The sequence below is a fragment of the Parasteatoda tepidariorum genome, chromosome 2 (genome assembly GCF_043381705.1).
Source record: "Parasteatoda tepidariorum isolate YZ-2023 chromosome 2, CAS_Ptep_4.0, whole genome shotgun sequence".
Classification (NCBI taxonomy): Eukaryota; Metazoa; Arthropoda; class Arachnida; order Araneae; family Theridiidae; genus Parasteatoda; species Parasteatoda tepidariorum.
This window is the reverse complement of record NC_092205.1, coordinates 78,020,662-78,037,261: the sequence shown is the minus strand read 5'-3', so window position 1 is coordinate 78,037,261 and position 16,600 is coordinate 78,020,662. Positions and strand designations below refer to the sequence as shown.

Genomic DNA, 16,600 nt, shown 5'->3' with positions numbered 1-16,600 from the left:
AAAAGAAATGAATAAATAAGAATAATTAAATAAAACCCTTGAATTTCGTATGCTTAATAGCTTACGGTGCGTTGATTTTAGTTTTATTTATTTATATATTCGTTAAACTGTCCCTATTTAAGCATTGCTTAGAATAATGATATAAACTATTCTAGGCAAATCAAACATTAAGTTGTTAATCGTAATATTCGATTTAAAAAAATAACCAACCAAGATTTCTCAAATATTTTAATTAAGAAAGTGTCAGATTCATAAACCAATATTAAGAATAATATCCATGCATACCAAGTGTTTAATTGTTTTGCTCGAGTTTATTTCGAAGATCAAGTTAACCTTTACATCCGAACGATTAATCTCTGTGTAAAAGAGATGTTTATACAAAACCGTTATTGAAATTCAATCCAACTAGTTATTTTCAGTTTCTCTTTTATTATTTATGCATTATCTCTACACTATTTTAGGTTCGCAAATTTCACTTATTAAACTGAAACGGAGAAGAATAGCGTTTTGGCATGCTTGAGCGACTTCAAAGGCAGATGCTCCGTTTAAGTTTCAAGCTCGATCACCGTTTCGCCAAGCGTGCAAATGGCAACATGTTTCGATTGCAAAATTAACTAAGCCATTAGTACTATCAGACCCATCCCTTTAATCGACAGTATACGGCGTGACCTTCAGAAACATTTGCAAGGTCACTGATAGTCGGAGCCTAAATTGAGAAGGCGAAGAATCAATGAGTTAAAAAAAAAACATGCATCTCTCTATTTTCTTTTTTATCCCTTGTCTTTCTTACCATTTTGACAATATCGCTTTTGTTAAAATTGGGAGCTCTATCAGCGCGTGCTAGTTTTCACTGAACTGCGAAAGATTTCGAGTAGCACTTCAAAAAATCAATTCTAGTTCCAAATAGAATCATTTTTGGAATTGAGAAAAAATTTATGTTCTATTTATGGAAAGTATATAGATGAAAATTTAAAGTTTTTTTTTGTTTAGAAGAATATTTTGAAAAATATAACAAAAAAAAATTTAAAATAATACATGAATTAAGAATAAAATTCAAATACGATATAGAAAAATTTTTTTAGTCATGAAGAATTATGTTTTATTTAACGAAACTATGAAATTTGAAATACATATTGTTTTTGTTTTGTTTTAAAAAATTACTTGAAAAATATGATTGATAAAAAAATATTATTCAAAAGCATAATATATGAGTTATGAATAAAATCCGAGTTTGAAATAGAATAATTTTTGAAGTAGTTAAACTTAATGCTTAATTTATAGAAATTATTAAGACTAAAGCATAAACGTTGTTCTGCTTTGTTCAGAAGAATAATTTTGAAAATACGATAGACAAAAAATATTATTATTAATAGGCATAATATAGGAATTAAGAATAAAAGCAGAATTCAAAATAGAACAATTTTTTGAATAGTGAAAGATTTATGTTCTATTTACATAAAGTATAAAGATTAAATTTAAAATTTCGTTTTGTGTTTCTTAAAATTGTTTGAAAAATATGAGACAAAAGAAAAATTACTATTCAAGAGCACATGTGAAATATAAATATAAGTCGAGTATGAAATAGAATCGTTTTTGGAATTGTGAAAAATGAATGTCCTATTAATAGAAACTATCATGGATAAAATAGAAATTTTGTTTTGTTTTTATTAGAAGAATTATTTGAAAAATAAAGACAAAAAACTATTGTTCAAAATCCTAATGTATAAAATTATGAATTTTCGAAAGGCATTCGAGGTCAAATGATAGTTTTAAATCAAGCCATTTGAAAAGTTTATGTCTGGTTTTATTCATAAAAGTATTAGAAATATTTACCCTATAAATTATGCTTAATAAATTTTTTTTAGTAATTTTTTGTTTTCCTTTTTTTTCTAATTCTCATACGTCCTTGCCCACCAGTTTTGTTTCTTGGTGTTGAACAAATTAATTTAAAATCAAGCAAATGAGCGAATCTATGAAGAGCATTTATAACCTTCATTTATCTTATGCTGNTCCTTTTTTTTCTAATTCTCATACGTCCTTGCTCACCAGCTTCGAAATCAGAATTTTGTTTCTTGGTGTTGAACAAATTAATTTAAAATCAAGCAAATGAGCGAATCTATGAAGAGCATTTATAACCTTCATTTATCTTATGCTGATGACAGCCAAAGATCATTATCTTTTTTGTACATAAAGAAATATTTTTTTTTTTTTGCATCTAAGAAGAACCTTCAAACTTTCTTGTATTAGATAAATATACTTCTAATTGTTTATGCAAATGGGATACCTGCAAGTGAAGTAATGTGGGTATCTCGATACAGATTGCTTGTTGAACCGTGACCTTCGTTTACGTTAGCAACTGTTCTTTCCATTCTATTTCGAGCAAGCTAAGCCCCTCAAGTATCAATTCTCTACACACTCTATATTTCAATTTTCTACACATTCTGTATCAATTCTCTACCCATTCTATATTTTTACAAGATGATTCTTTCACAAAGATTTAAATTTTTTTCACTATATATTTCTTACTTAACGCAAAGACAATGTTCGTCATATTTTGAACTGATTAACATTTAACGAAAGACATTTTACCTTAATTATTTTTCAACTGGACTTGTTTCGACCATTTTAATTTTGCATTTTTTCTTACCTATTTATCTTTTCCTTTACCCTCTTTTTTCTCTCTTTAATTCCCTCTTTGTTTCGTCTATTATTTTTGATTTTTACCCCTATCCCTGTTCAATGAATTGACGTGATACAGTGTGCGACACTGTATCACGTCAATTCATAGCGCATAATTCGTTGAAGCGACAGTTCATCGTGGACACGATTCGATAAATTGCCGCTGCGACGAATTGTCTCACGACAAATTGTAAACCAGAATTAACTCACTATAAACTGTGTGCGACGAATTGTCACCACGGCGAATTGTGCGACGTGGTCCTTCCGGAAAGCTTTACTTAATATAGTTCAATTATTAAATATAATTATTTATGTACATCTGTTCTTAAGATACAATAAAAATGAATATTTGTGTTCTATATCTAATACAAGTTTATTCCCGATGGAACAGCATTTAACTGGTAGAAAAAGTCAAAATTCCAATTACCTTCTATAAAATTATATTAATATCTTTTCAATTATATTTCAAAAATAAATAAATAAATGTTTTACTTGTAATTATAATACTGTGGAGCAAATGCATTTTTTACCGACTTTTCTTGTGCAGAGATATTGAATAAACAAGTCTAATGATTAATCAATTTAAACTAACGAAAACGCAGATGCATTAAATTAATTATGCCAAGAAACTAAAGCGGTAAGATATTACTTAATTAAAAACTTCATTCGCTTCGAAAATATACAAAATGGAAATAACAGTCGTCATGTTTCGAGCGCTCAAAAACAGGCGCTGATTTTCAAGACTTGCCAGACCTGAATGAAAAGAAACAAGGGTGATTTGAAATGTAAAACGAAAGTTACCAACAAAAAATAAAGGTGAGAAAAAAACCTTAAAAAAAAAACCATAGTAGCCGAGAGAGAAAAATGTGAAAAACATATTGTATATTTTTAAAGCAAATGAAGTTTTTTAATCAAATAATTAAGATGCATGTTTTTGTTCGAAGCTGTAGCTTCATGAGTTATCAAATTCCAAATCGCGAAATATTTTTAATAGTTCAACAAAACACAGAAAAGCTGAGCAAACCTATTAAACACTATTTGCGGTTGAATTTTCCCTCCACAGTGACGGCTACAGTTACCATGACGATATTTATGTCTCACTATTTTTACGCGTTCGTTCACTTTTTTCTGAGAATACGGAGCTCTGATTAATGCTTACCTTTTATTTTCTTTTTGCACTAGTACCGAACGACTTTTTGGAGAGAAATGACAGGACTTTGTTACGTCAAAGTAGGTCGTATTGATCGAATTTAAGAACCTTGAAGAGACGGCAGCCGCAGAATTAAAAGAACTTGACCCTAATATATCTGAACAATGTTATAAAGAGACAATGATAATGTGAGTTATTTAAGGAAAGAAAGACCTGTAAACTGTCGTTAAACAATACAAAAGAGCATAAAAGCTGTTACCTAAAAGGGTAATGTGGTATTGTTTACAGAGGAATAAGAAATAAAAATTCACTCCAGTCTCGGCGACAATAAAAGCATTATTCAGATGTCACTGTGACGGTTGATTAACTTGTATTATAAGACAAGTTTAAGTTTATATGCGTTCACGTAAACGATATCTTTTATTTGATCTATAATAAATAATGAGCTTAGTATTCAATGATAAGCTTATTTTTCAAGGGCATCACAAAATTTACGTAAGAAAAAATTCATGTAAAATTAATTTGATGAAAAACAGATTTTTAATTAAAAAACGTGATTTTTTTTATTGATTCACGAATTATACAATCTAGGGCTATATTTGGAGTAACTTATCGAGTATATGGCCTCCACAGTTCTGCTGTCACACCACTGTAAAAATTCCGCAATCAAATTACTGCTTTTTACAGTAATATGCAGAAAACAAAAAATTGTAAAGATCAGATTTTACGGAACTGAAAATTTGGTATATCGTAGTTTTTACAGTAATAATTAACGCAAAATCGCTGAATCACTATAGTTAAATAAATATTATTGAAAAGTTACGGTATAATATTTGACGGTAAAATGGATTTTAAGGATGATGCACCCAAAGTGACGATTTCTTATACCGTAATTTGATTCGGAATTTTTGGCAGTACACTCTTTTTTGCCGAAATTTTAAATTATTGCTTTGCGTGTGAATGCGACCGAATTTCGTTGATACAGCAATCGGTTTCTTCCTACAAAGCGTGGACTGTGAGCTTATCAGCACGAACTTTAGACAAAAAATAAAAGCTTAGAAAATCGGATGATCTGGGAGGACAATTTCGATTAACAAAACGAAAAAATCCATGACCAGGGAAAGACCCAACATTCTTCAAAATATTGCTCAACAATGAAAATGCATAGTTCTTCCTTTTAGCACTAAATTTTTAATAGCTCTGAGCTGTGGTCAAATGCCCCGCTATCCACTTTTTTTTTGTCAGTTTTCTTTTGTTACTTACCTTTTATTACACAAAATAGCCCATAATTCAAATCTTCGAGAATTTTGTGACAACCTTTAGAATACTACGCTAAGTGAGATCTTAAAATTTTTTACATTTTTAGTACGTTCAATAACTATTGTACTCGAAGTAAAATTGGTACTTCTTGATTTCCATGGCGAGCGCGATAAACCGCCAAATCATGTAAAAAAAACAGCCATAAGTTGCTCAACTAAAAGTAACCATACACGCTTTCGCTTTCGGTGCCATTTAGGCTTAACATTCAAACCTCGTAACATTGTAATTTATTTTTTTTCCAATTTAAACATTGAACAAAAACATTTTTTTGACGATTTTTTAATTTACCGAGGTGTGAGGAAGATGACGTTTCGTTTTTTCAAGAAAAAGAGGTACTACCCCGCTGTCGAGTATATACGTAAATGGACACGAAATTAAACTCTATGCAAAGAAAAGTTGTCTGCACTAACAGAGCCTTTTAATGTTAGGAACAAAAGACTAAAAGGCACGGCTCGTCATCTTCTATATCTAGGTTTTATCTTGCGGAATTCATGTGGCGAAAATATATGGAAAAGACAGGTCTTTTGATTTAATATTGTAAGCAATCGCGGAGATATGGAAGCCACAAACTAAATTCGAATAATTCCAGCTCGGCGTCTTTTTAACTGCGGTGGTCGCCGTGGAAATCAAGTAGTACCGAAAATTTTATTAGAATTTGTGAGAAGTCTGCAAAGGAACTAAGGAACGTTAGATCTGAATGAAATGTAATTGTATATTTAGAAAGAAAACCGTTTGTATATGCTTTTCATTCGAAAGAATTTAAAGAGGAAACTATATTAAAACATTCCTTCAGCTTCCTAGAGAAGTTAGATTTAATAGGAGGTGTAAGCAAGCAAAAATAACTGAAGTTATCGGCAACATACGGAGAATATTACTATCTTTTATCTTTTAGCAAACAAAAGAATCCTAGCGATAATCAATGTTATATCTATGGCAAGTTTAGGTTTCTTTTTTTACTTTGAAAGCAAAAAATTATTTAAAAGCTTTTAAAGTTTTTTTTTGTCTTGAAATTATTTAAACGTATGCCGAATTTGGAGCAAATTAGTTTCAACAATTGCAGATTTGTATAATAGTAAGCAAACATCCAGAACTGATTTTCATACAACTACAAGTTCCACTACAAGTTCAAAAAAAATGTATTTGAGCTTGAGTGTGGATGAATAAAAAGTATTTTATTAACGATTGAAAATTTGAACAAGATATAGGGAGAGTTTGAACTAATAGAAGAAATTGAAAAATAATGGGTATATTTCGATCATTTCAGTTAAAAATAGAAATAAAAAGTAATATTTTTAAAAACCACGTTTTTGTAGTGGAGAATAATAATTAAAAAACAAAAATTTGAAAAACAAAAAACGCGGGGAGCATGAAATACATAACAGCAATGTTCTATATTAGTGTGTGTATGTGTGCTCATGAGAAAATGTGTAGGTACATCTGTAATTTTATCTGAATGTGTATGTGTACGTGGAATATGTTTGTGTATATGCATGTGTATGAGGATGCATATGTGGATGTGTATGTGGTTGTGCATGTGTATGAGTAAGAAAATGTGTATATGTACTGTTATGTATTTCATGCGCACCACGTTTTTCGTTTTTCAAATTTTTGTTTTATAAATATTATTCTCCACTACAAAAACGTGGTTTTTAAAAATATTACTTTTTATTTCTATTTTTTTTTTTTTTTTTTTTTTTTTTTTTTTTTTTTTTTTTTTTTTTTTTTTTTTTTTTTTTTTTTTTTTTTTTTTTTTTTTTTTTTTTTTTTTTTTTNCAATCGCGAAAATTCTAATTTTTCTTTAATTTTATTTTACTTTGTATGTCTTCATTCTCTTCATTTTCATGCATTGTCATCCAATTATGAACTATGTGCCAAATTTGAAGTCTGTAGCTAGTCGGGAAGTTAGTTTAAAATCGATTACAAAATTCTACCCGAACAGACATACACGAAGGCAAGTTGATATAAACGTGGTAAAAATAAAAAATTTCTATAGAATTTAAAGATTAAATTATACTTTTTTAAGATTATAACTATGTAATAATATTCAAAGCCAAGTCGTGTACATTTATTTTCCGTCTGATCTGATTAAAAACAAAGTACCACCCTCTTTTTACTCTTTAAGAATGAAAAACCTAGCAAATATTGATTTAAGAAACACTAAGTAGAGAAATATGCATGAAGGATGGGTGGGTGGGGGAGAAGGGATACTACTTTACCTGCTTTTTTTGACAAGGAGTGCTAGTCAACGAGAAAATGATTTGCTAATATGCAAAATATTTTTTCCTGACTTTCTTTTACTCCATAAATTTCCTTAAGAACATTTTTTTTTTTTTGTTGTTATTGAAAGACATGCCCAACTGTAAACAGTTTCATAATTTTTGAGCTATTACGATGCGACTGAGTAATTTCCATTTTTGGCTCATTTCCGAAACTTCAAGTACAACATTCGAAGGGAGAGCCAAGTAAATATCAGTTGACCCATTTTTCATGAAGGTAGATTTGTTCTGTATTATTTCATTGTCTCATTCTGAATTATTACATTGTTTACCAAAAATATAACTCAACAACTAAAAGTAGAATAATATACAAGCAATGATTAATATTATTGAAATATATATTTAAAAAAAAAAACTACAGTGAAGTATTTTGAAGCATCTTATTATTAAGGAATTCAGAAAAATTTGTTAGTATTACTATTAGGGAATTAATTATATTTATTATAAATTATATTAAGGAATTCAGCATTTTCGTGAAAGTAGAATCATTCTGAATTATTTCATAGTTTACTAAAAATATATATCAACAACTTGATATAGAATAATATACCAATAACTTACCAACCAACAACATACCAACAACAATAAATAATTTTATGGCAAAATAACAGGAAAAAATGACTGTGACGCATTTTTAAGACACCTATAATTAAGGATTCATAAGAATTCGTAAAATTGAATAATTTATTTAATGAAACAAATTTAATTTTTTATTAAGCTGACATTTATTACTTATTTCAACTATAATTTCAACCATTTTTCTTTAAATTCTTAAGTTAATTACTTTGAGATCAGCAGAATTTCGTTTTGCATCAGTTCAAAGAATAAATTATACCGAGTCACATTTTTAGACGAGCTCACAAATTTAGTTATTTACGGACATTTCAAGATGAAATATTTAAAAAAATAATTTATTAATAAAATAATATAATTAATTAATAAAATAATATAATTAATTAATAAAGTATAATACATAACTTATTTTTAAAAAATACATTAAAATAGATTTGAATTAATTTAATCGGTTTTCTTATTCTATGAACCAAATTTGTCCGATAAAAAAGAGAAGAAAAGACATGAACAAAAAACAGTTTGTTTCTGAAGCAAAACGCCTCTCATATATTGCAAAATAAATAACAAATCTTATATATTTTTAGAGTGATTTTTCTTATTTTTAATATATTTTCCTAATTCCACAATGTACACTAGTTTTATTTTTAACAAAACCAATTTTTAATCTAAAGTTTGATAAAAAAAAAAAATTCATAAAAATAGTTTATAAGTTTATTATTTAGTAAAGCAAAAACAAAAAGTAGTTTATACAAGTATATACATCTGTTCACAGATAATATGTGCAATAATTCGGTATTATCCTAATTGCATACATAGTGAAAACTAGTTTTACTTCGAACAAAATCACTTTTTATCATTATCTTTGATAAAAAAAAGATGAAGAAAATTATAAAAATAATTGTTGCTATCATTTAGTAAAGCAAAACCAACAAATTAGTTTAAACAAGTGTATGCCTTTTTTTTATAGATAATACAATAATTTAATATGTTATCCTAATTCCACAGTAAAAACTAGTCTTTAAACAAATCATTTTTTATCTAAAGTTTGATTTAAAAAAAAATATAAAGTAAACTATAAAAATAATTATCATTTAGTAAAGCAAAAATTTAAATTGGTTTAAACAAGTGTATGCATTTGTTCATAAATAATACAAGAAATCAGCCCCACTGATTGTTATTGCTTACTATTCGACAACAGTAGTTCCTAACATAATTGGTCTAGCTAGAGACAAGAAAAATCAACCTCGAGAGGAAATTACATTCGTTAATTTTAATGTCCGTCTGAACTAAATGTAATTAAAGGAGGAAAGCTATTCATTGGACAGACAATCATAAACTCCACTAGAAACAATCTAGCTTAATAATTTCACCGCCAAAATAGTCAGTGAATAACAGCATTTAAAGATATGATGATTTGTTCCATAACCAGATAATATAATATGAATTGTGTAATGTTCGTAAATAATGGTATTTAAAACAGATAGTGATTTTAACAACTCGTTCACTAAACACGTAACTAAATTAAAATCCTCACTTTAAAGTTTATGTAGACCAGGTTTATGAATAATATAACAATAAGTTTTAAAATAAGTTTTAAAGTTCAAAAATAAGTTTTAAAATAGTTTTTGTAACAAAGATTACGGATCAATAGCCATTTTACTTTCGAAAATAGTTCGGAAAAGCTTAAATCTCAATGTAATATACATAAAACTAACATTAAATAAAGCATAAATTTTTTGAAACAAAGAATTTAGTTATGTTTTAATGGCAATTCTTCAGTATAGTTTCTAAGATTACTCTATAAAGTTTTAAACATTGTTTTCATAACAATGAATACGGATGTGCATCAATAGTTATATTATTACCTTATTTATTTATACTTTATTATTATACTGCATTAAGTTAAAAACCTTTTAAAACGAAAAATACGATCCTTCTACAGTATTCTAAAATTACTCCATCAAGTTTTTGAACTTTCAAAAGAAAGGTAGTTTTTAAAGCAAAGATTTCGGATATAGCCATTTTTCTATATAGTTTCTAAAATTATTTCAAAAAATTTAAAATCTTTTAGAGAAAGATTCTGACGATAGAGACGAAGAATACGGTGATGTTCTACTACTGGTCATTCTTCAGTATAGTTTCTAAAATTTCTCCATAAAGTTTTTAAACTTTCAAAAGAAAGGTAATTCTTAAGCCAAAGATTTCGGATGTGGCCATTCTTCTATATAGTTTCCAAAATTATTTCGAAAAGTTTATAAATTTTCAGAGAAAGATTTAGATGATAGGAACTAATTTAGATCAATAGAGAGGAAATTAGACCAATAGAGACGAAGAATTAAAACGGTGATGTGCACCAGCACCTATTTATTGGTCAATTTTCAGTATAGTTTCTAAAATAAGTCCATAAAGTTTTTAAACTTTAAAAAGAAAGATAGTTTTTAAGACAAAGATTAAGGATAGATTTCAATAGAAATTCTTCTATGTAGTTTCTAAAATTATTTCAAAAAGTTTAACATTTTTTTAGAGAAAGATAGTTTTTAAAACAGTGAATACGAATATGCAACAATAGCCATTTTTCTTTATTATTTCTCAAAGTACTGCATTAAAATTAAAATTTTCTAAAACGAAGAATACGGTGACATTTCACTGTAATTATTCTTCTTTATAGTTTCCAAAATCAATAGTTTACAAAGCAATATGGATATGCATCTATAGCCATTCTTCTTTATTGCTTCTCAAGTTACTGCGCTTCCCTGACCGTTCTTCAGTATATGTTAGTTTCTAAATTTACTTTACAGGGGTCTGTTTAGAAGAAATTTGGGTCCGTTAACGGACCCTTCACAAAATACCTTTTCATAAAAACGGACCCTTCACAAAATATTTTAACTTAAAAACGGACCCTTCACAAAATATTTTAACTTAAAAACGGACCCTTCAGAAAATGATTTTTCCTTTAATAGGACCCTTGACAAATTTGTTTATCTTCATTATTATTTTCTTAATCGAATAAACCCTTTCCAGGGCAGAAAACACGAAAGATGGATGTAAACGAATTAAGTTTTGTCTTCGGCAGACGATTCTTCCATTNAGTAATTTTTTTCACAATTTTACAAAAACGGACCTTTCACAAAATGTCTGGATAGACCCCTGCTTTATAATATTTTAAACTTTCAGAAAAAAGCAGATTTTTAAATAAAGATAACGGACAAATTTTAATAGTCATTCTTTTAATAGTTCGAATTTTAAAACTTTCGAAAGCGAGAAAATTTTTAAAACAAAGGTACTTTTTTTTAAAAAAAATGTCGGGCATTTTCGAAACGTCATTCTACTTTAGAAAATCTTTGCAACAAACTGCAAACTTAAAAATTTACAGGGAAAAATAATTTTTAAAACAAATCTTACACAATTTTTATGAAGAATCTAAATTAATCACCGGAATTTGCGCAGTTTAACCTTAAATTTAACAACAACTCATTGACTTAATATGATTGAAACGACATTGAGGGTGAATATGTTGAATCACAATTTAGGGAATTAAGAGAAAAATAAGTTTTAAAATAACAAGAGAGTCATCAAGAGATAGACTTCCCGTCAAAAACTGTCTCTCTTAAATTAAACAGTTGATAAAAAAACAAATTATCATCATGTACTCTAAAGCCGATCACAAACTAGATAATCTGAGTGTCTTTTTATTTTATTTATTTATCCTTTTTTTTAGTCTAGCCTAAAAACTGTGTTACAAAAGCTTCTCTCCGCTAACTATAACCGGTTGGCTTCTTTATTACGTTAATATAGGAAAAAGATGAGATGATATAAAAAGTTATTTATGATAGAGCACCGATTGCTAATTTAACAACCGGTTGTTTCTGATAATAAACGGCTTTATTGCTACAACCGCTATTTATATTATTATCTTTAAACAGTTTATTTTAGTTAGGTGAAATTTTTTAAGATAAGTAATCACATATTTTAAAATAATTTCTTTTAGGTTTAAGATTGTTAAGCTCGGCAAATTTATTAGTCTGAGTTTATTGCGAAATTACCTAGTATGCAATCAATTCCTTGAATATATTTTTATTTTTCTGAACTTCCAAGGCTGAAGTAGTAAATTTTACTAATGAACATGCTCTTCCCGTATTTAATTCAACTATTATATGAACGGTGCGGGGGAAAAAGGAATACCCTGAATAACTTTTGATCTAATGGTCGGGTCTTCGATTTCTAGGACTCAATCTTAATGGTTCGACGTGGTGACCTCAAATATATTAATTAATTAGTGCGGACGATATTTTAAGTTACGAAAACAGACACATAAATGCACTTCCCTGAATAAATATGCGTTTTTATAGACGGATTCAGAATTCTGACCCCAAAATATAGCGGGTAGCCGGAATTCGGGAAATGTGGTCCCCATAGTTTGGTAATGAGAGCGATCCAAAGTTTGGACTTCGTAATGTTAATTTTACTTTTTGAGTATTTTATCATAGCTCGAGTACTTTTTAAAAGCGAATTGAAAGTTTTTTGTCCGCAATTATAAATTTCGTTTATACAAAAATAGTTACATTAAAAAAATACATTTTAGTAAATATTTATATTATTTTATTTAATAATAGTTGAAATTTTTTTTAATTGTAAGGTATACAATTTTATATATCATTTTAAATTAGGTAATTTTTCATGTCAAAATACAAATATTTGCGCGAAATCAGTAAAATAGTTCCCGAGAAATCAAATTTTGAAAAATTCAAATACTTAGAATTCGATTTCTCAAGAACTATTCAACCAATTTAGCTCAAATTGTGTATTTAACCATGTAAAATTATGTATATAACCATGCAAAATTATGTATATTAAAATTATGTAAAAAATTATTACCTTACAATTCAAAATTTTTTCGACTCTTATTAAATAAAATAATGAAAAATAATAAATATTAACTAAAATTTATTTTTCGCATGGAATTATTTATTGGAATTATCGCATGGAATTTTTTTCAGATGTTCTAACTGCAAGCAAATATATATTTTATATTTTTCTAATTATAAAAAAGCAGTCCAATAGTTACTAAAAATCAGATCATCGGAATTATATTTGAATTCAAATATAAATTTTAAAAAAAGTAGTTTGAAAAAAAAATTTTTAATACGTATTTAAAATTTTATCAATAATTGACTTTGAAAATTAAAAAAAAAATTTCAATGATGGTAACTGTTTCTTTGAGATCTAAAACACTGAAAATCAGTGTAAATTTGAAAAAAATTATTTGGAAATGAGCCACGTTTGGAAGATTTTACCTTAACGCAGAAAAAGACACTTGGGTTTCATGCTGTATTTCATAACTATAAATTATTAAAATCCTAAATATAGTTTTTAACCCATTTTGATCTAAATAAATACAAAAAAATGAAAAAAAGTATAAAAATTTGATTAATAAAAATTCTGCGTCAAAGGATTAAGAGAAAAAGTCTGAGCCGTGCCAGTGTATTAATGGATTTAAGTTCCAATACTGTCTACCTAACCTAATCTTGTAAGATTTTATGGTTTTCCTCTCTATCTAACGCAAATTCGGTAAATTTCATTCAAAAAAAAATCTTACGACAAAACCTGTTTGCCTTGATTCTTAATCTGGAGTTCTAATCTACATTTTAATTAAGAAACCTCCCGAATTTTCTTTCATAAAATTGTATGATTTTTAGTAAAAATTTCAACTACCTGAAATAAAATATTTATGATTTTTAAACATCCCGATAACGATATTTAAAGATGTATTTTCGCGATATCGTGAATACCATTTTTTACGAATAATATCAAATATATGATAATTATCGACAGCGATAAATAGTCATTACGATCAGAATACGATATCACGAATATTACAGATAACGAAAATTATCGAATACAGTATTATGGAGTGTTGATTATTTTAATTTATGTCACGAAAATATTGACTAATGTAAAATGGAAATACTGGAGAAATATATGAACAATATTTCATGACGTTATCACGTTAATAAAAACTTGATATTGCCCAGAACTAGGAGCCTTACCCAGAACCAGTGAAGTAAAATATAAATTCGAAGCATCTGTAATGATTTTTTTTATTTATTACAGTAACATAAGAAAAAATTATTGTTCTAAATAAATTATTCTTAGCTATGTAAGTGCAATCATTTTTTACACCTTGAACACTGTTAAAAAATTTGAAGGTTAAAAAAAATTCAGAAAGTACCATAAATTGAAAAATTATACCATTATAATGTAATTATTATGAATATGTTAACTAAATTACATATTTCATTTTAAATGCTATTAATTTCTTTTTCAATTATACAAAATATCTTAATTTAACTTTTCAGTGAAAGATTTAAAATACTCAATTATCAAATTTTGTAACCTAATTTCATAGAAGAATTTGTTTTCAAAAAATGTTTTGTTAATTACTACTTTAAAAAATATATATATGATTGGTAAGTTTGACAATAAGTAAAAATTAAGTCACAAGTCAGCCTTAAGAATCAACAAATTACACGCATAAAATGCATTCTTATGCTTAAGGTTTTTAGCCGAACTCAAATTCAACTCAAACGTCAAATTCCTTGCTAAGAAACACGTTTAGATTATGAAAGCGAAAATTAATTACAATTACAAATTTAAATTATTTTAAACTTATAGAACACTATTACAACTATAGTTAAATTATAACTATGACTGTAATAATATAAAATTTAAAAAATATGAAATATTCCAATTTTAAAATTTAATCTACTTGAATGAGCTTAATAAGAACCAATTCATATTATTGGCCAACATGAAATAAAATCGCAGTCATAAATTTTAGCAGTCCGTAGCATCGCCCAGTTCGTTACACCTTAAGCACGCTCCCTGATAAAAATGTAATATATTATTTACTTATCGTAGTGATTTATTTTTTTCTTGGTTTATGGTACAATAATAGATTACATTAATTTTTAGAAGAAGAAGAAAAAAAATTTCGAGCAAAAAAAAATTATTTAAAATGTGTATTATTATTTTAATTATAAAATATTAATTTGCATTTTTTTCCAACTTTATAATACAAACTAGTTTGCACCAGACTTAATAAATAAAAAAAAGTAATGGCACATTTATGAACGAAAGGAAATTTTTATTTTCTTGTTTTAGCTATCCTTAATTTGAAAAAAGATATGCAAGACGAATTTTAAACGGATATTATACATCTCTTTTCTTTTTTTTAATTAAAAAGGTATTGGTGTGGTTGCTAAAGTATTGTGTACTTTTTATTTTTAATAAAAACTGATTAAAAACACTTTTTTAAATTTTCAATGTACCAACTCTGTTAAATACTTGTAGGAAATAACTTCCTACCTTTTATGAATTCTGCCACATGCACGATGATATTTTGGTTGATTGTATCCATTTGTAACAAGCATGAATATACAGATGAGCAAAGAACAATTGCACTAAACAAATGATGCCACCAGTGATGTACAAAAAAAAGTTCTTAGAGCACTTTTGACTAAGTTAAACAAGTTATTTAAATTTTAAAATCCCAAATTCTCCTTCTGCAGAATTTTGTAAATTTTATCGTATGCATTTCAATACACTGATAACAAAAAGAAAACAAAACGTTTTTGTTATCCATATTATCTATTAGTTCATTGAAAACTCGTTAAAACCGAAACTGATAAATTCTCTCTACATCCTACAACTGCCACCGAGAGGATGATTTCTGAATGATGCATGCAGATGAAAGTAACACAGCCTCCCCATTTTCAAACTCTGTCTCATTACGTCACGGATCAAGAACCAATCATGGAAGAGTGATGACAGCGTCATCTGTCGGTAGATCCCTTCACAAACCATTTCAGCAAGAAGATCATCTCAATCTTGAAGTAAAGTTTTACGGCCTGGTAAAATAGAATAAAAATTCGATGTTATTTCCTTGAGGTTCAGTTTTTTTTTTTTCAAAGGGGAACGAAATTAATGATGCAAAAAGTACAAAATATACTAGTTTAGAAAGTTTTAGTGCTTAAAAAATTGCTGTTCCCAGCTATAAATAGCTACAAGATTGAGGAGAGAATTTCAGAATGTTTTATTTATTACATAAAAGGGAACTGAAATAGTTGTGATAATTTTCTTGTTCTTTCAATGCCCACTTGTTTGTTTGCTTAATGCAACTTGTTGAAAATTATTATAAACTAGTTATGTAAACCTGGAATTTTTTTTATTTATTTATTTTTTATAAGACAAACTTATTTACGGAAATTAAAATATAATTATAACATTTTTTTACTTTATTTCATTATCGACGTTAAACATCTGACCCATTTTTGAGTGCACAACTATCAATATTCAACTCCGTAACCTTGTAATTTGAAATCTAACCCGAAAGACAAGAGAACTCATTCAAATAGCTTTTTTTAATACTTTAATTTATCTTTGTCTTACACTAGTTTGAAGAAAAATAATTTTTCTTCTTTTCTCCAAAGATAAAGTCAAACTAAATTTAGTTAATAGGTCATCTTCAAAATATGATTGAGAACAAAGTATTGCGTTTTATTATAATCAGCATTATCAATAAGTTGTGTCTATTAATGTACCA

At 27.4% G+C, this 16,600-nt stretch overlaps 1 protein-coding gene across 1 annotated transcript in view; it reads right to left on the bottom strand.

Annotated features, from left to right (window-relative positions):
• Window positions 1–15,729, bottom strand: part of LOC107453736 (dual specificity protein phosphatase CDC14C) — a 104,557-nt gene extending 88,828 nt beyond the window's left edge. The window contains exon 1 of the mRNA XM_071176930.1: window positions 15,364–15,729. Coding sequence (XP_071033031.1) covers window positions 15,364–15,415 — 52 coding nt within the window. The 5' untranslated portion in view covers window positions 15,416–15,729. The remainder of the gene's footprint in view (window positions 1–15,363) is intronic.
• Window positions 15,730–16,600: the final 871 nt, after the last annotated feature.